General features: G+C 38.7%; 2 protein-coding genes across 2 annotated transcripts; one reads left to right on the top strand and one right to left on the bottom strand.

Moving 5' to 3' along the window:
* Window positions 1-5,854: 5,854 nt before the first annotated feature.
* LOC128303443 (uncharacterized) lies at window positions 5,855-13,633 on the top strand. The gene is made up of 3 exons (XM_053040392.1): window positions 5,855-6,063; window positions 6,821-9,634; window positions 13,212-13,633. The coding sequence occupies exons 1-3, from the start codon at window positions 5,870-5,872 to the stop codon at window positions 13,291-13,293; spliced, it is 3,090 nt and encodes a 1,029-aa protein (XP_052896352.1). The 5' UTR covers window positions 5,855-5,869; the 3' UTR covers window positions 13,294-13,633.
* Window positions 13,634-14,905: 1,272 nt separating this feature from the next.
* LOC128301744 (uncharacterized) lies at window positions 14,906-19,844 on the bottom strand. Its single transcript, XM_053038360.1, has 3 exons — window positions 19,805-19,844; window positions 19,192-19,487; window positions 14,906-19,029 (listed from the first exon to the last, which is right to left on the bottom strand). The coding sequence occupies exons 1-3, from the start codon at window positions 19,833-19,835 to the stop codon at window positions 15,427-15,429; spliced, it is 3,930 nt and encodes a 1,309-aa protein (XP_052894320.1). The 5' UTR covers window positions 19,836-19,844; the 3' UTR covers window positions 14,906-15,426.
* Between the last annotated feature and the right edge of the window lie 415 nt (window positions 19,845-20,259).

Consider the following 20,259-nt stretch of genomic DNA (forward strand, 5'->3'; position numbering starts at 1 on the left):
GCTACTAACAGATTTCGGAGAAACTCAAAAACATCCAACCATTATAAATGAAGACAATCAGGGATGCATAAACTTCATAAAAACGGAGCGCATAAGTAGAAGATCCAAACATATTGATACTAAATACCAATTTATTAAAGAATTGTGCGAAAACAGAACGATAAAAATTGAATACTGTCCAACGGATAAAATGAAAGCAGATCTTTTGACAAAACCGTTAGGACCGCAAAAATTACATGAAAATTTGGAACAAATAGGATTAAGAAAACTAGATATGTCACATTGAGGGGGAGTGTTAAAATATGATAAAGTACGAATATACCAATGTGTCATACCTCGACTGTATACACTCAACTGTACACACCTCAACTGTCAATAAAATAAAAGGACAAGTTTAGTTCACATCCATCAGCCACCGCGTGTGCACATGAGTTCTTTACCGGCTCTAACAAATACGACGTGTTCGTATCTCATCGCATAAGTGAGATACTTGATTCAACTAGTATGGATCAATGGAGATGGGTACCATCTAAAGAAAATCCCGCTGATGTCGCCACGAAGATGAGCATGTGTAGCTAATTCGTGGATGTGGTTTAACGGACCTGAATTTTTATTAGAAAAGGAACAAGAATGGCCAGGAGTTACAGAGATAGCTCACATAAAGAACGTAGTAGCTGTTCAAAAAGAAAGAGTGATGACAGAAAACCACTTTTCTTCGTGGGAAAAATTACTGAGACATACTGTTATTATGAAGAAGTTCGTAGATTTTTCGAAGAATCGCAACGCATTTTCCCGCGTTATTTCCGTCGAAGATGTGAAAGTCGCAAAGAATGCACTTTTTCGAAGAGCCCAGTGGGAAGGATTTCCGGAAGAAATGCAGGCGTTATGCAGCAAGAAGGAAATTTCAAACAAAAGCAGCATACGATCGTTGATGCCGTTCATCGACGAATTTGGAGTATTAAGATCACGAGGACGGTTAGAAAATGCAACGCAACTGCCATCTAATGCACGAACACCAATATTATTACCACAAAAGGTACGCATTGTGAAATTACTCGTTCGAAGTTATCACGAGAAATACTTACACCAAGGAGATAATGCAGTCATCGCAGTGCTAAAACAAACAAATGTATTACGAAACATCAAAAGCTGCTGTCAAAAATGCATTCTGAATACAGCAGCTCCGAAAGCACCATTAATGGCACCTTTACCTTCCTTTCGTACTCATCCGTATAATCCACCATTCATGCATACGGGAGTAGAAATTAATCGAACACAACGCAAAAGTATTCTGGGATCGATGGAAAAAAGAATATCTGCCTACATTATTAAAAAGAAACAAATGGACATGCAAAATAGAACCAATCAAGATCGGCGATATCGTGGTGGTCAGTAATGACAATGCTCCACCTGGAAAATGGTTAAAGGGAAAGGTAGTGGAAACAGCAATAGCCCCGGATGGACAGGTTGCAATCATAGATGTGACGCCGAAAGAGCATCTACTAGTAGTGAACAAATTTTCGAAGAAACCTGGAAAGAGAGATCAATCGGATAATGCGAGCAGCCCAATGCAGAAGAAATACAAGATCGAATCGCGTAATTAAGAATCAAAGAAATTGAAACAAAAATCACAAAACTGAAGATATTATTTTGCATAATTCACCGGGTTAAATTATGGAGGGGAGTATGTTGCGTTTTGGAATTTTTGGATCGAAGTAACCATACCAAAATGTAATATTATAAGCCGCATGAAAAATAGTTTAAGGAAGCTTTGATTTTTTTTAAAATGGGTATATAAGCGGGAGCAATTGTTAAATAAAGCAGTTTTTGTAAATCAGTTGAAGTAGAAACAGCGAAAAGTGAAGGTTTCTTTTATCTGAGCTCTGGTTTTCGGCACCTTACCCCCTTCTGTCTGATTAGGCTCCCAAAGCATTGGATAAGGAGCAACTAGCGGGAAGGTCTGGTAAGCGGAACAAATCACCACCTCTGCTTCACCGGGAAAACTCCGTTACCGTCGCACTGAGTCTTCAGCAAAAGGATCAATCCTTCGCGTGGTCTGCCGAAGAAGCTCGGCGTGTAACACAGGCAATGATCATCGGCAATATCAAAAAAGTTTACACATCTCTGACATGGAACTCGGCTACAACACTGGCATTCGAAAACTGCAAAGAAGATTTAGCCAAAGCTGTCTTACTTGCGCATCCATCACCGAACGCGCAATTGGTACTGGAGGTCGATGCATCCAACCTCGCAATCGGTGCAGCACTGAATCAAATCAGTGTAAAGGGACCACAGTACTTAAAGGGACCAACCTCAAAAAAGCTTTCCGCACATCTCACTCAAGCTAGTACATATGACCGAGAATTATACGCGATTTATGAGGCAATCCGTCACTTATATTGGTCAAATATATTGGAAGCACGCGAATTCACAGTATACACAGATCACAAACCTTTAACTACAGCATTCTTGTAGAAACTAGAACGAGCAACTGCAACGCACCAGCTGCGCCTAATCTTCATAAGTGAATACACCACCGACATATGACACATTGCCGAAGAAAGTAATAAAGTGGCCGACATGCTCTTAGCAGAATAGAAACAATCGAAGCAACAATATCGATTTTGAAAAACAGGAAAATGAACAACAACAAAATGATGCTGTTAAGGAATATCTGCTTAGTCCGCCTACTGATAGTTCACTGAAATTAAAAGCACATAACCTACCGCACTCCGCGACCGAAATGTACTGCAATGTATCAAAGCAGAGTCAGGCCTTTCGTTCCAGAATCGTTACGAAAACAGTTTATAGTCAAAATACATAACACATCCTGGTATACGAACAACTACACACATGGTATAGCAACGTTTTGTTTGGCCCGCAATAAAAAAGGATTGTAAGCAGTACGTAACCACCTGCATGGCCTGCCAAAAAACAAAAATAAACAGACATAATCGTAACCCGGTACAGCCTATAGAAATGTCCGAACACAGATTCCGACACATACACATGGACATTATCGGAACTCTCCCGCCGTCCGAGGGCTTTTTGTATTGTTTAACAGTGATAGACAAATTTACGCGCTAGTCAATTTACGCGTGTGTCAAGCGTTCGACTCAGAAGAACGAACGGAGTTAGCGAAGACGTACTTCGTTTCATCCTATTGACAGACGTTGGAAAATTGTTCCTGAATAAAGGCTCTCTACGCTCCTTGGCGGTTGCCAAGGAGTGGACTTCTCGCTCGTTGGATGGTTGTCAGGATGAAGAAAATGACGTATTGGTTCCTTATCGTGGTTTGTAAGGAGTAGGAGACGCGGAAGTTGGGCCACTGTTTGCAAAAGTTCCGTTGGTAGTATCAAATTTCAAATTCAAATTTCAGTATTTTAGTTTCAAATTAGCTTTCCGTGCTGGTGAGTTAGTCCAATTGCGTGGTCTGTTGAGTAAGCTTGAAGAAACAAAAACACTCGTTCACGACGGTCATAGCTTAACACTCTTTATTTAACTCTTGACCCTCTCCTAATGCTAGAGGGGCCCCGAAGTGATCACCCCCAGCAGATTTACTACGTAGATTTACAAAGCATAAACATTCCAATTCAGATACGCAACAGATATCTTTCAAATTCTGATGACAAAGAATTAGAAAAACTGCTACATTTTAGTAAGATAGGCTAGTATAAATATTAGGGAGTAATGGAAGAATAAAGTAGTTCAAATTGTGTACTCGACTACTCAACGCTGTGTTTCGAGTTCACATTCCGTAGTCGGACGGTCCGTTAACTCGCGCAATGTTTTCACCATTTTCGAACGTCAGCTTTGAAGTTCGAACTCCCTTAAGAGTCGCTTCCCTAATGCTTCGTCTCGAACACCAGCCACTTGTTGGTCTCTTAATGCATCCAGTACGGAGGATTGAAACATGCACGATTGCGCAAGGGCTTTGTTCACGACTGTCGTATCTTTATACTCTAATGGTATATTACTCTTACAACTAACGCGTACAACGCTACTAACGCTTACAATATTACTACTATTATATATTACTTCCGGCACTACACCATGGAATCAATGATATTGGCCAGCATACAGAATCAGCACGTTGTAAATATTTAAATCGGCATACCTACATGTGGCTACACATTTTTCAATTTGCTTGTCAAGCGATTGCCAAATTTAACGCTGGCTATAACATGCAATCCTCTTCAGGCCTGCTGTGTTTGTCGATGAGACCTTCGTGGTCAATCTGATTATAGTTTAATTGCGTTGGGTGGTCTATTCATTAGCGAAAAAATGCATTATACAATACCAGCTAAATTATGATATGTAATTTTGCCCTTGTCTTGTTGTTGTTGTTGTTGCTATTTTTTCTTATACTTATTAAAATCTATTTTCCTTAAAATAACTGCATTATTTCAACCGTCTTTTCAAATACCAAATCAAACAATAAAACAACAATCTTTATAGCACATTTTCACCACATGCTATTAACATACGAAGCGAAGATTTTAGCTTATGGTAATAGTCAAGAAAATAACGGGATGAAGTCTAAAAAAATCGAAATAAGAACTGTAAAGAATTCTGGTTTATATAAATCATAAAACAACTAAAGTTGATGTGACCAATTTGTGATAAATTTCTACTGGAAAATATTGTCCACTTGTTTTCGAATTTGCGCCATGTGTTGTGTCTACTGTATCTTGAACTTTAATAAGAGAGTATGAGGAAATTTTCGCCGCGTTTGCGCACTTCGTTGTCTACGCCAACCCAAAGTGTATCAGAAATGGAAGCAGCAGTAATACTATAGATTGTCCTTGTTAAATAAGAATAGAAAATTTTCCATGTTTCCAACAAGTTGGAATATTCTAATATTGTGAAGTTTAATATATTGTCGCTGAATACCTTTTAAAGTGTTAATCATCGGCATACGTTCTGTAACGCTGTGCGCTTTAAACGATATCCATCGTCAAAAACATATTTTTTCCTTTTTTATTTATTTGATAAAATTGAGTGCGTTTAAAGTGAATACTAAATTTTTGTTGGTGTTGGAACTGAATCCTGTTAATTAGTTGTTGCAACAATGTTTAAAATAGCGCAAGAAAACAAGAAATCTTGTTTGTATCTATTTGGACGTTGGTTCATGTATGGTTATGTACTGTTACTCCAAGTACCCTCCATCAACGGTACGTACGTGTTGTATAAACAATTTTGATGGTAGAACCATGATATTTCCTGGTGATGTTCAATAATTTAGTTAATTTGTTATTTTGTCAATAATCTTTCAGATGCACGCTAGTTTCAATTATAACGATCAATTAAAAATGCATGTTATATAGCAAGATGTTTTTATTACTTTTTTATTTTGCAGGTGCATATGGGAATGTTGTGTCTCTACCAGGGGAGTGTCGAGATGTGAATGGCAAAAAAGTGGAACAAGGTGATTGAAAATAGTTACAGTGAAAGTTTCTCAAGATTCGTAACTGCGTTTTACAAATATGCCATTTTCTCTGTATTTTCGTTCGTAGATGCACATTATGTGCCGCCAGGATCGGATGCCTGTCGGTTATGTTTATGTGACAATGGCCATCCAAAGGCATGTAAAGCAGTGCTTTGCAGACCACCGAATGATTGCAAATCCTTTCAGATTGGTAGTTCCTGCTGTGAATTCATCTGTTTGGATGACACAATAGGCAACTCGGCAGATAAAAACTACGACGTCGGCATGTGACTAGTAGCTACTGGAGTGATAGTAACCTTTTCGTTAACCCTGCTTTTCTTCGTTATCAGTCGCTTAAGACATCGTAAAAGTCGTGCTCAAGAAGGGCGCGAAGTCATCGATGATCCTAACCAACGCAATTTGGTGAACAACGTGGGTTACATGGGTGGCAGCATTGGTTATCTTGGTGGAGGGACGATGAACATGGATTATTCATATGTAGACCATGCTGTCGCTCCACACTACCAGCTTTGGAAACCTCCTGGAGCGTATTATACGAGGGGCGAAGCTCCACCTCCTTATGAAGAAGCCATAGCTATTGCACACGCTGAATCGTTAAGTTCGTGTACTGTAAGGTAAGGATCTGTTTGTATGTAAAATACGAAGCATAAGACTGTGTTAAATGTAATGATATTGGAAATCCATATTTTATTTTCATTAAGCAAATTTTATGGAATTAACGAGTAATTGCGAACATTTTTGTTTCTATATGTGGTACTAAAACATTGTTGGACTCGACCTGCAATTTTTGGCGGTCTATGACTTTTAGTAATATGTAGATGGATTCGTCATTTAAATTCGTATTCCAAGAATCAAGATTATACATGATCCTGCCTAAACTAAGTATTTGATGCGCATGGCTGTTGATTTTGTTGAAAATATTAATTATTGTTTTATTGAACAGCAGTTGAGTTCTATTATCGTTAGAATGGTCAGTTGTGAAACTACAACACCTGTTTCAACAAAGCATGTTATTTTTTTAAAACTTACTACAAATTTCCTTGTTATAAGCGATTAAAATTGTCCTGGTTTTGGTTAAGGAATAATTTAAATAAATGATACCAATTATATTATTAGTTTTTATAAAAAAGCATAAAATTTACATGATGTAATTATTAATACGGAGAAATAGTACTACGAAGTCAAATGTTTGAATTGTTTATTTAATATTATTTGGAAGATAATATTTCCCATAAAAGAAACAATGTATCACAATTGTGATACATAGAAGATCAATCAATCAATGAAGAACGACAATTTTTGCCATATAGAACTATTGAACTGTAAACAATGAAAGTAAAATTAAAATGTTCATTTTTTCTACCATTCCAGCGTCGCTACATCAACAGGGAGAAATTTTCCACTCGGAGTTGTGCAAGATTCTGATGCTATGTCAAACATTACGGCAAATACTACGAATTTAATAAGCATTAACATTAACGGTGGAGGATCTGGCGCAAATGTTGCTGAGATCGGCAGTGGGGATAGCAGCATGGGGGCACGCAGTGTGGCCACTATTACCAACGAAGACCCACCATTTCTAACCTCCGCCAGTAACCGTATTAACGGTATTAATGGACGTTCAAACGTTTTAAACGGAGAAGATGGGCATAGTAACGAGACAAACGATGACACATCGATGACAATTTACAATCATCAAGCATCGAATCTTTTACTCCAGAACGATATAAACGATATTAACGCTGGAAGTCTCTGTGAAAACGTAAACTTAAGTAGTAACCACCATTGCAATGGAAGCAACACGATTTCTTTCAGTAGCGTGGGGTCAGAGCTGTGCATGAATTCTAGCTGCGAGTTGAACATTAATGCCCATCAATGTAACTTAACGCATCCTCAAGTCGCTGTTGCTGCCGTTAACGTTACTTCCGGGGAATTTGGAGATGCAGGAGTACATAGAGTAGCAGCGAAAGAGGACCATTGTTCTACCATGTTTCAAAATTCAAACCGTCTGTCGGATGGTGTCGACAAATTTGTTGATGCAAGTCATCACCGTCATTGTCAACAAACGGGCACTGGAAACTGTGGAGACGAATGCGCACAATTACCAATTTCTTCTCAATCTCCTATTTCACAGTCACTGATACAATCCGTCCCGGTACCAGCAATGTTCAACGACGATATGATAAGCGACAGCAAGTTTAGCAACTATACGGAAAAATCCACTGATGTTATCAAAAATCGATTAACGGGGAAAAAATACCATCGCACTATTCCTCGACATTTTTCTGTCGTTGATCCTATAATAAATCCAATCAAATCAAACTTCATGGCAGCAGGAACAGCAGCCACTGCCACTACTCCTCCCGATTCTTCGGCATCATTCGCTGTATTGCAGCAGGATCGTATGTCGGGAGACGTAAGAGATAAGCAAAGCTCGCAGCGGACTTCTACGCAAGGAGCGGGAGGCGTAACAACATCGCCAAACATAATGTTGACCTCAACAAATGGAAATACAACAGTAGCAAACCGGAAGGTTTGTCAATGTCCCATACAGCATAAAACCTTGTCGGGTTATCAGTCAACAACTGCTGGAAGATCTTCGGTTCCATCATCGATACCAGGCGATGATAGCTATCGAAGCCTGCGTACCACATCAGCCGATATCAGTCTGCATAATCGAGGCGATACTAGCAACAAACAAACAACAGGATATAGTGATTTAGTCATAGTTGCGAACAAAAGAAACAATGGATTAGGAACGATGCGAGAAAGTTATGGCACGGAAAGAACTCCACTAAAGAGAGGTAGCGATATGGGGCTAATGAATCAGCGGTATCATGAAAAAGAACAACGTAAAACAGCATTATCTTTTACTGACGCTGCCATAAGTACTGGGGTCAACAGGGTGAAGACTAAGCAACAAATTAATTATCAACATCGTCCACACTCAAACCACAGTTCACATATCGTTGCATCCGAACGCAAGGTGACTACGCATTTGCCAATGGATGAGCTAACGTCTACTCGCTTGATAACCAGACCGGGAGTAGAAGGTGAAGATCGGTGCCATGCTATTGTAAAAAAACCGTCGTTAAATATGAACGTGGAAAATGAAGCCAACAGTAGTTTGCACAATCCCATTTTACCCCCGAAGGTTAAAAAACAACAGCAGCCACAGTCACATCAAAATCAAGCATATAAAAAAAATATAGCTGCTGGAAATCAACATCAACTGCGCGAAGGAATTTTAGTGCATCAGAAAATAATGTCCCTTCCTGAAAAGTCTAATGACGGTAACAATGGAGGTGGAAACAAATTGCGGGAGCTTCGAAAGTCTCCCATCCACATAAACTACGATACAGGTGTGCTAAAGGTGTGCAATAGCAACGGTTTGACGAGTGGGTTTTCAAATTCTCTACCCAGACACTCCTTTGCAGCACCACGAAATTATGAAAAGCAGCAGCGCAATGATGTTTTGGTATCGTATAATTTCGGTAAGGGTTCGAAACATACCAGGTCCGACGGGGCTGATAGTGGATACGATAGTAACACGCTGCCGAAAAATATTCCCAACCATAATGGACGTAAAACAAGCCTAGTAACGGAAGCAGTAAACCACATTCCCCCTATAATTAATATTCCAGTTACTTCACACAGTGCGATGGCTTTTGGAAGAAATTCAAATTCAAACAGTCAAAGCCTAAATACCATGAACTGCTCCAATAGTGCAACCACTACAGCAGTAGAAAGCAGCAACCATTCGTCAGTATTACACGGTTCGACGCAAGGTGCGCTAGAACTCACAGTAATGGGCACCAGCACGAATGGTGGTATCGGTGGTGGTAATGATGGAGGGACCAACGGCAATTCCACCAAACAACCGATTCTTCTGCCATTGCCCGTGTTGATGACGACTATCACAAACTGTGCCAATCCGCGGGAACACATCCTACCGAACGACAACAGTCTTGATGAGGACTATTTAAGCGAGTGCGAAAATTGCAAATCTTCCGCTAACAATATGCGCTACTATCTCGATTTAGAAGATGGTAGTAAAACTTGTGCTCCTATACAGGAAACAATGACATTGCAAAGGAAAATGCCAGATGCTGCAGAGGAGGAACAACAAAATTATTATCGTGTATCTTCGACATTACCGACAAATACCAGTAAACGAAATGTACCGTAAGTGTATTTTACTGATTCTTGTTTCATAATTTTGCCACTGTAGTGTTGTTTTGTTTATATCAGGGGCCTGCAAACTATTGATGTGCATGATGATTCAGAATGAATGAATGATTGAAATATTTCTATTTGTTAAAGTTAAGTTAAATCTCCAAGAAACTCTTAATAATTTAACTCAATCACTTAACTCAGTCAACTAAAAGTTAATTCGATATTCAATTTGAACTACTATTATCCCGTTCACTATCTTCAAATTAGTGCAATCTTGAAGAGTTAAATAGTTCAATCTTTATTCTAACAGTTTAACTCGGATTTGAATCCATCAAAGGAACTAAATTTCCCATCTCTATTCCAAACGTCTCAATCCACGGGCCACAACGATTGAAACTACCGTAGCTAAAAGACATTTGTTCAATATCTGGTGGAATATTGTTATTGTTAACCCCAGGCAGGTTACAACATGTTTATAGTACTGACTATTCTCGAGTTACGCGAGTTTTATGTATGTAAAATTTCACATATTATCAAATCAACGTTACATTTAATCATTACAAAAATTACTTTTGGTAAAATTTGACTCGAACTTAGATGTAGGTATATACATTTTAAAAATGCTTTTTTTGAAAATAAGATCTATAAGTATCAAAAATATAATGCAGTTTTGGAAATCGATAATGAAAGATTGAACTTTCTAGCAATGTTAAAAAGATCAATTTTGGATTTGATCGATGTCAGGTGTCTCGGACCATTCATGTGGTCGAACCGATGCGAACTGATGTGATCAATACAACCATAAGAGCACAGATTGTAAAAATAAGAAAGCGTGGTGAGCGTATCGGATTGCAAATCGTCTACCCTAAAATGTGTATTAAGGGTAAATGTGTAAATTGCGTGTTGGCCAATGCTACCATACACTAATAACTAGAAGTAGATTACGACAATATGCAATACTGAAATGCTTAATGGATTAAGTAAATATGAAACAAGAGGTCAATGAAGTCATACGTAGAGCAAAAACATAGATGAGCAGAACATTGACTGATCACGTTTATAGTAGCGCGGATTTAATTAAAGTTGCTACTGATCCGTTATTGAAAATAATTGATCATGAAACACTTGGTTTGAATATAAACGATGAACGTTGTGAAACAGTTCAACGAAAAGTAAGGTTCTGGAAGGACAGGTAGTCGAAACATACACTTTGCATCAATGTGTCACAAAGTCTGCAGCATGAAATTTCCAGCATGGATGAAGCTGCTGATTTATTATAAAACACATTGGAAAACTGCATTGAACATTTTGGCTGAAGAAAAAACATTCGTAATGAGAGAAACTAGTAAATGGCATACCCTGCATCTCACACGAGCCAAACGGAAGAGCGACAAAGTACACAAAACATTTATTAGAACAAAATCGACATACGATTGGTATGAATATACCGGACATAATAACATGTAGTAACTTATATAGAAGGAGTCTCAAAAGAACACGTAGAAATAACTATTCTAATGAGATGTATAAGCAGAAAGGTAACAGTAAAGACTATTGGAAAATACTGAAAATCATGTGACAACCGTGGTGACGTGGTTGAATCTGATGATTCTGTCATTTCTAACAAATTTAGCCCGATTTTTTGTAAATAGTGTTTATAAAAAATCATCTTTCTGTCGTGAGCCTGACTTTTCGTTTAGAAATGAAATACTGTAGCACCGCTTCAGTTTTAAAAAGATCACACCAGATCAACTTAAAAACGATTTGTTTCAACCTGACTAAAACGGCATTTCTAGATAGATTACAGACTAGTGGTAGTTTTCTAAAAACGTAGAAGGAGTCATTGGTAATATCCATTCCCAAATGAACGAAGCTGCCAATGAGGAAGATTTTCGTCTCATTAACATGCTTCAAGGAGTAGTCAAGGAGCAATTGGTGTAATTTATGAATGGACACGAGCTATTGATTCGCTAGCAGAATCGTATTATGAGGTTGATTTTCGGTTGAGCTACGGTCAATGTACATCGCCTGCTGTTATGCTGAATATCCTGCAATGAAAGTCAGTAGAGCAGAGTATTGAGTACCAGATCATGACTTTTATATATCGACTTCTAACTGGCTTATTGTCCGGGTGTCTGAGAGCTAGAATAGTGAGCGAATCTGACGTTCTTGGATACTGCACACACAGGGTTAGTGACGCCATGGTTTTGAACCTTCTTTCTTATAGTGCTAGAATTTTTTTGTTTTTCAAAGGGATGTAAAACAAATTGGGTAATGTCATATATGTGTAGATGTCCCATGTCGCTCTGTAATATGTTACTGCAGTTGTCATCACGGTGTAGATAATGATGATAAAATTGTAAATAGTTTGCAAAAAATGTATGAGACAACACAGTTTGACACACGCGAGCGAAGAAATAGATATTCGAGGATACTCAAGGGTTCTATCGTGTTTTTAAGCAGCCTGGTAAAGTCAATTCTCATTACGTTCTTCATTCTTGTTTCTCCCGGAAGCTTACACGATTTTGGTGTCTTTGGACCTGGCCATATGCATGGAACAGTCCCGGAAACTAGTAGACCTTTACCCAATCAATAGTATTCGGAAAATCTCTTTAACTGGGGAAGAACTGGGGATTTTGGATAGGAGAAGTTAATTCTTGGAAGTGTATGGAATTCGACGCGTGCTTTAGAAAGTTTTTTGATGCCACCACTTATCGATTGGTTTTTATATACATCGTTATAAGAGTTTAGGTATCGTAAAGATAATTTCGTATCTCTCAAACTTGTGTAGAAGAAGTACATTTATTGTGACATAACAATGACCATCTGAATGGCACCAGGGACAGAACACATTGCGCATAGGCGTTGCGACTAACTTAATGACGAAGTAAAAAAGTTTAGAAAAATGTTACTTACAAATCAGACACTATAGCTACTTCGCGTTTTTGGGCTGTTGTAGAAGTCTTCTTACTCCGTCTTGGGTAATTCGGGTCTACCCTGTTACATTTTCCAGGGAGTGCATATTAATATTGTCTTTATAGAAAACCACCCAAACCCTTTTGAACCAACCAGTTAAACGGTTAAACAAGTCAAAACTATTCCACTAGCTGTAAATATTTAGAACACGAATAATCCACTCGCCGGTTAATCTTGTCCAGAATAATCAATGTTTTGCTGTGTCTTACAAATTCCGATTTTACGAGAAGAGTAGCTTCTGATAGTTACAGAATCAGCATTATAATTTTTATTTCCTTTAACAATGTTAACAATCCTTTGATGTTTAAATTTTCGTAAAATATTCTACTCACTTCTTGAACCCTTCTTTACGTAAACAGTTTGGCCAATTTGGCATTTAATAAATTATGCATGCGATACCATATTTAGTTTCGGCGATTCAGTAAACTGTTTTGTGTTCACTAAAATCTCCCCGTTTATTTTATTGGTTGCATTGTAGTTTTTATTAGTCAAAACATAGGTAGCACATAAGGCACAAATGTAACGTTTTTAAAATGAAAGAAAAAAATACAAAAAGCGATGAAATCTAACCATAAATCTAACCATACATTTTAATTCATGATACTTCCAGGGTTGTCAACAAGGATCGAGTAGCATGGTTTTCTACTATACCGGCTAGTTCGTCGTCGGACGATGAAGAAGCTTGTGAATGAATTCACTAAAATGGCATATTTGTTCTAAGAAAACATTCAGCCATGTCTAAAAATGGATAGTAGTAGTAACCAACAACACAAGATGCAACGGGATTGCTTCTTTACTGATAAAAATAAAATCTTCAATACGTGGAAATATTTAGAATATAAATAGTATTTAAAGTCGGTAAAAATATGTTGAAAAATCAGCACATTAATTCAAATCCATTACAAAGCAGATATAGTATTAATTTTCAGCATTGTAAGTGACTACCGAAAAATCCAAACAATGTTCGTACGGATTGACTGTAATCTGACAAGTTGGTGTATATCTATTTTTGTCAAAATTCTAACTCGTGGAACCGGGAAAATAAATGATAATGTAAAAAATCAGCAAACTGGCTTCAAATTCCTTTTATTGGTTGTTGTTGCGATAAAGATAGCAAGTGTCCAACCTGGAACGTTTACCCGTCCCCTCACAGAAGAGTGTCTGCATCTCTGCAGCAAACACACAACAAACTGTACATAACATTAATAAGCTTTTGTAGATTTTAGTTGAATTAAATATCTCTTTATTTACCGTTGCCACATTATTTGGGACGCTACACCAAAAGAAAGAGGCCGATACCCACCACGTGCATACTGATATATATCCTATCGTGAGTGCCCCGCTAGGGCACTCCCTAACTAAAGAGTGTATCCTAAACTTAACGAATATTTCTTACAGTGCGTACCTAATTTCTTACAGTGCACATACAATTTGCACAAGTGTCTCGATTATAGGAGATATGTTCATCGTCAAGGGCAATGCAACGCAGCGAACAAGAGCACCGTCATCCGTCACACATTGGCACCCGCAATAGTGTTTGAAGGCGAATTTAGCTGATCTGTTAGTGGTGTGGATCATACTCATAAGCCAATCTTTGATAGGTTTTGACGCTTTCCGCTTTCGACTCATTTGACACTTTTTGCTAGTTGGTCTCAACCTGGTTAGGCCATATTTCCCGTATGTAAAAAAACATTTTTTTTAAATGGATTATTTTATAAACCAGATTTCTATATTATCTTAAATGAATTGAATGTAAAGAATAATTTCTAAACTTCACAAACGAAGTGTAGAGAAGGGAATTAGCATTTCGGATCATTTAAAAAGGAGGGGGGGTCAACGAAATGTTTCGCAATTAATGGAGGGAGGTGGCGTTCAGTGTTACGTTTTGTTACAATAGGGGAGGAGGGGGTCGAAAATTGGCAATTTTTGCGTTACGTTATAATTGAACGAGCCCTTAACTCCTGACGACTGCGCGATGAACCAATCCTGGCGCCCTCGGGTACTCACACACTCATCGCACACGTGACAACCATAGCCGAGTGGCTATGGCGCCAGCAATCAGGTTAGGCTATAACACAAAATACATTATCGCAACATTAGTCTTCATTGATTAAATTGTACTTACCCCACAGGTGGTCACGTGTTGCTTAAAAAAGGAATAAAATTGTTGTAAAGAAGAAATACTACAGTGTTTGTGATACTATGATATATATATGTGTGAAATTTATACAACCATAGTTTGCACAATAGTTGCCCATCAGTATACAGTTTTAAAGGATAGTCAAACACAGGATTTGTACTGTCAACAAATTTTTAATTTAATATCGTTACAAAAATGTTCAGTTACATTTGGTAAAATGATGATGTGCATTATTACGGGGTTTAAATAATTTATGAAATATGATTTCTATAATATAATATATAAATATGCATGAATATAACATTAAGCTTTTGTTACAAAATTTCAGGTTGCGTTCTTCACTCCTTTCGTTAGCTTAAATAAAACTTTGCGAAGCTTTTTTGAGCTTGTCTTTAATATTATATACGATAAATATGGCCGGATTATTTATTACAAAACAAAAACTAATCGTAAAAGCTAGCATTTGCCTTCAAAGTTCTTGTCCATTCGCTTACACCCTCCTGCTACGTGACATCATGGCTTATTGCAGCATATTTCCTACGGATTACTACTATTTGAGTACAGTTTGTCGAATATTGGTTTGTAGTAATTTCGTTATTTCAATCACACGTTGGCAACTGATTCTTATGTCCAGTGTCAATAATAAGCATACCGAGAAGTAGAAAGTACATAAGTGTAATTTAATTTAACCCCATCTTGCAGCCAACGAGTAAAGCGATTTTAGTAGTTCGAGTGCACGAGTATCGGAATTATGACCGGAATGATATTTGTTTTTACTCGATGAAGGATCGCCTAGCGAACTCGAGAGGTCTTTTGGCAAGCGCTGCGATACGATGTACGGTGGTTTAAGCTCGGAAGATGAATCCGATTCTAAAGACTCAACTGATCTATATTCCGTATCGATGATGTCAACCGGAAAGGTCGTCAATCTTGCGCTATCCAATGTTTCCGAAGTTGGGATTGTGGTTAATGTAGGGGTTGCGGTGGGTTCATTGATTGTAGTAAATGTCGTTGTAATACTACTATCAGTCGTTGTTTGCACCACCGTAGACGGATATGGTGTCGTAGATGACTGTGTCTGTTGTGTATCGTCATAGCCATAAGCCCACCTGCCTTGGGTAGTGATAAAGTTCGGTAAGTAGCTTGTTTGACCTTCATTGGAAGTGTAATACATTTTCGTTGTAGCTTCAGTGGTTTGAAAATCGTTACCTTTCGACCATTCCTCACTGTTAACGCGTTCTTGACTTTCACGCTCTTCACTGTTGCTGCCATCGTTTGAGCCCGTAAACGCTTTGGCATAATTCTCTGTCGTTGCTGCCATGTTTGGAGTGGTTGATTTATCAGCTGAAACATCGTGCAGGAGATTTGTATCCCTGTTGTACCCAATTTCTTTACCCCGACGATGTTCTGCATCTCGAATCTGGCTATCGGATAAGCCACGCAGCTCGTCAGCATGTTGAGGATTCATTACACCACCAATGTTGATTAATGCCTCTAGCAAGGCTTTGCGCGATTCTTCATTCGTATTTGTTGGACTATCGTCACAGGTACGTATTAGAAGCAGAATCAATCTTCGCATCGACTTATCCTTATCGGCCATTTTAATTGCTGTCATAAGTTTATCCGCTTGTGCATCGTTCAGATCGCCAAACATTTCGTTTGCCTTTTTTTGCATAAACGTAGCATTTTCGCGCAAACTTTCGCTCATCAATGGCGTGGAATAATCTCCCGTTGCTACGCTTGATGCAGTATCACTCGGAATAAGCCGAGTTCCGTTCCATCCATAATGACGTGGCACATGTATCGCTGGTGTGTGTGCTGCAGTTGGTTTGGGGTTTTCAAGTTCCATAAGCTCATCGTTAATGGTTAATGGATCAAAAAATACGGTGTAAGACATCGTGGTACGCGATGATGGCACTATAACGTTAGCATCATGAGGTGAACTGATGGACGGCTGAACAGTAACGGCAGGCGTTTTGTTTACTGATGTGCCAAATGTTTCCATCGTTGTTGGATTGTCCCTAAAGTTATGCAAGCTAATGACGCTGTACTTGTTTCTCTCATATATTGGTCGATTGTTTTGACTGGACAGGATCGATTCACTTTGAGCACGTTGCAATTGTTCGTCATCTTCTAGCACCACTGTAGTTTTCGGTCTGATTTCCATGGAAAAGCGACTGTTTGATAATACCGGGGGTTTTAGTATAGATTGCGGGGCCGGTATCGCTTCGGTTACGCTATTAGCTGTAGATGCTATTGGCAGCGCGGTCGAAATTGTCTGCGTGTTCGTTTCTAATAGATTGTTGTACGGTAATGAGCTCGATGTTCTGACACCTCCGAATTTGTTTTCTTTGTTCTCTATACTAGCAAGATCCGCAAATTGGTTTGAATAGATCGAGGACGCCGGTGTGCCTAGTTCACTGTTAACTTCATCGGCAAGTTCATTACGACTGTTTGTTATGAATTTGATTGACAAACTTTTACCTTGTTTTCTTGAGACATCATCCGCCTTATCCGTCACCTTATTATATTCGGTAGAGTAGTCAATCGTTGTTGTCGGTATGGTTGATGTATCGGGAATTGTTGTTTCATTTTCCGCAGGATTAGAAGTGGTAGAAGTTGTTGTCAAGTCGGAGAAGTCTAGGACTTCATAATTTTCTACGTCGTGCACCCCCCGGGCATTTTGGATGGCCTTACCAACTGGTGAATATGTGGTACTTTCCAGCAACGAAGAAACGCTTGCACCAAATTCGTTGACAGTCGATCGCTCGGCTGTAAACGATTTGTTGCCTGTTTGCGTTCCTGGCGCTTTCGGGCGAATTTCAGTCAATATGCGTCGAAATGTCACTGGATCTTGCAGGTAGGCAGACAATGCGTGAGTAAAAATTTGTGCCAGCTCACGTATTTGTGTTGAATTTGACATTCCAAACACAGGGTACCTTGAAGATTGACCTTCCAGATCGTGTTCCATTTGCGAATCCATGTAGAACTCCGTCTTCAAGTGTTCGTGACCGTGCATATCGTCAATATGGTTTCCACCATTTTCGTTATTTCTCGCCTGAAATAGCCGATCGTATTCATTCAACGTCGTGCGCGTTAGAAGCGATCGATGGCCAACATCAACGTTGGGTTTACGCTCGGACACAATGCGCATCCTTCTATAGCGATCTACGTTTGGACCAACTCCCGATGGATGCTGAAAGAACTCGAAAGAAGCCTTTGCTGGCGACGCAATCGTGGAGAACGTAATGGACTGGCCATCGAATGTATTGGTGGATGCACTAGCCATCACGTCTTCCATGGTTCGTTTCACTGCATTACCATTACTTGCAGATTCATCAATTTTTAGATTTTTGATAGTTTGCATAATTTCCATGGCATGATCCATTATCGACTCTTCGTCCGTGGTACCCTCACGCCGTATAGGATGATTGAATTGGTTGCTGAAGTTGTGCGGCTTGTCGGTTCCACCGTTGCTGAAACCGCTGATTGTTGTGGCCTTTGTCGTGACCATGACTTCCCCCGTTATTGCTCCCCTCGCGGTTGTTCTCGAGCTGGTAGTGAACGTGGGTACTGTTGGAGTGTAAAATTGCGTAACTTTGCTGTTTAAGTTCAGTTTCCGTGCAGTTGTATAAGGCATGTAGTTCATAGCGTGACTATTGCTGCTCTTCTCTTCTCGACCATCTTTGGACAACACCGAAAGATAATCACGATGTGTATCTTCAACATTGGACTCAACTCTCCTTGGTTTGTTAGCGTTTGTTTGATCTTTAAATAGTTGGTCATGTGCGTAATACGTGTTGAACATTTTCTTTGCTATCGAGGCAAACGATGCACTTTGTGCAGTGTCTTGTATTTCATCCGCTGCATTTAATTTGTCGTTATTGTCTTTTATAATTTTGCCACTTTTATTGGGCTTATCGGGAGCGAATCCGATCGTTTCTGCAGAGTTGATTCTATCGATACGTCTGTTCAATTCCAGCGTATGACGTGCCGGTATTTTAGCAGGCTGAAGATTATTCGTGTTTCCTAACAGCAAACGCTTATCTTGAATGTTGAGCGTAAGTCTTTCATCACTTTGATTGATAGGTTGGAGTACAGGATGCTTGCTTTGTAATCGTGCTCTTTTGGCTTGGGTCAGCATTTCAGTGCTTTCAGCGAAATGGTTTGGTGTCGCAGCACAATCCACTTTAAACCACCAGTCACAAATTAAATCAAGCTGCCTAAAGATCGTACCGTTTGGACAAAGAAACGAGATCTTCTTTCTATCATCGCATATATGGAACACCTTTAAATAGAAAAGAAAAGAAACAGACAAAGAAACACAGGATTTCTTATTCATTCCAAATCTTTCACAATAACGTAACACATGACCTTTAGATTATTTTATTGCGTTAGTTCAAAATAGGTGACGCATTGAAAATATATATTCTTTGCACTCTATACTGACCTGGCAACGGGTTTCCAAATCGGCAAAGTAACCATTTCCATGACTTTTACAGTCAAAAATGGTCTTCGGGATATGGGTAAGGACCGGAAAATCAATGCCTGGCCGGCCAACCAAACCTTGGTAGCTGTTCATATCAGCACCAGGAAAGGAATTTGTCGCAGTGGCACCGTCGTTCTGCTGCACCAATACGCTTCGAGGAACTCGTCGCGATGGCACATGGAAGAGGTTACGCTGTATGCTTTTAGAGTTGCCTTCCACTGATGTAAGTTCGGATACAATTACAAAACTCAAACATACTTGATCAATGTAAGAAATGAGAAAAAAAGAATTTTTATCAAAATCAGATTAATTATCACGATAGAATAGTTTGTAAACACAGCAAATGTGCTTCGACAAAAAACAAAAGCTTTACACAAAAGTCCAAATAATTAAATAAAATCGCATCGATGAGAGATAAAATCAATGCATAAGCGCAATTATCATGAACATAGTTTTGATAGATTTTTTATTATAGTCGGTTAATAGAATATTTAAGAGTTTTGAATGGAACAGATCAAACAGAAACAGAAATCGATAACAGAGTAATAACAAATAAATTAACGAAATTACTTACCCAAGCGAATGAACAAAGTACAAGGACCCATTTTAGAGTAAGCTTTAAAGCAATAAAATAAAAATAGTGCATACATAGTACATTAAAGCGTGTGGGTAACTTCAAATAATTGATTGATGAATGTAACTATGATTTCCATATTTACCTTTCGCTCGTAACGAACCAAAGAATTGTGAACTGTACAAAAAATGTTACGGATGTACGATGATCCAACTTAGTTGTATGTAAAGATGGCTGTGACGTTTATAGCATTTCATGTACAATACTATTTTTTGCAAGAATCCATAAATTTCAAACGGAAAGGACGCCTGAATTAAGTAAAAGAAAGCAATTATTAGTTTTATCGATTAATTTACACATTTTAGTGATGAGCGAATAGCACTGTAGATAGAACACAACTCAACAACACGACCGATCGTAGTTCAAAGCATGGCTATAATATGTAAGCACACCTA

Source organism: Anopheles moucheti, chromosome 3, assembly GCF_943734755.1.
Source record: "Anopheles moucheti chromosome 3, idAnoMoucSN_F20_07, whole genome shotgun sequence".
In the NCBI taxonomy this organism is placed as follows: Eukaryota; Metazoa; Arthropoda; class Insecta; order Diptera; family Culicidae; genus Anopheles; species Anopheles moucheti.

What these genes read in the sequence shown, in the direction of transcription:
- LOC128303443 (XM_053040392.1), top strand. Translation starts at nt 5,870, where the DNA reads ATGGGTGGCAGCATTGGTTATCTTGGTGGAGGGACGATGAACATGGAT. An exon ending in TTAAGTTCGTGTACTGTAAG is followed by an intron (nt 6,064 to 6,820) that starts GTAAGGATCTGT and finishes CTACCATTCCAG; the next exon opens with CGTCGCTACATCAACAGGGA. An exon ending in ACCAGTAAACGAAATGTACC is followed by an intron (nt 9,635 to 13,211) that starts GTAAGTGTATTT and finishes TGATACTTCCAG; the next exon opens with GGTTGTCAACAAGGATCGAG.
- LOC128301744 (XM_053038360.1), bottom strand. Translation starts at nt 19,835, where the DNA reads ATGGGTCCTTGTACTTTGTTCATTCGCTTGG. An exon ending in TACTTTGTTCATTCGCTTGG is followed by an intron (nt 19,488 to 19,804) that starts GTAAGTAATTTC and finishes ACATTGATCAAG; the next exon opens with TATGTTTGAGTTTTGTAATT. An exon ending in ATTTGGAAACCCGTTGCCAG is followed by an intron (nt 19,030 to 19,191) that starts GTCAGTATAGAG and finishes TTCTATTTAAAG; the next exon opens with GTGTTCCATATATGCGATGA.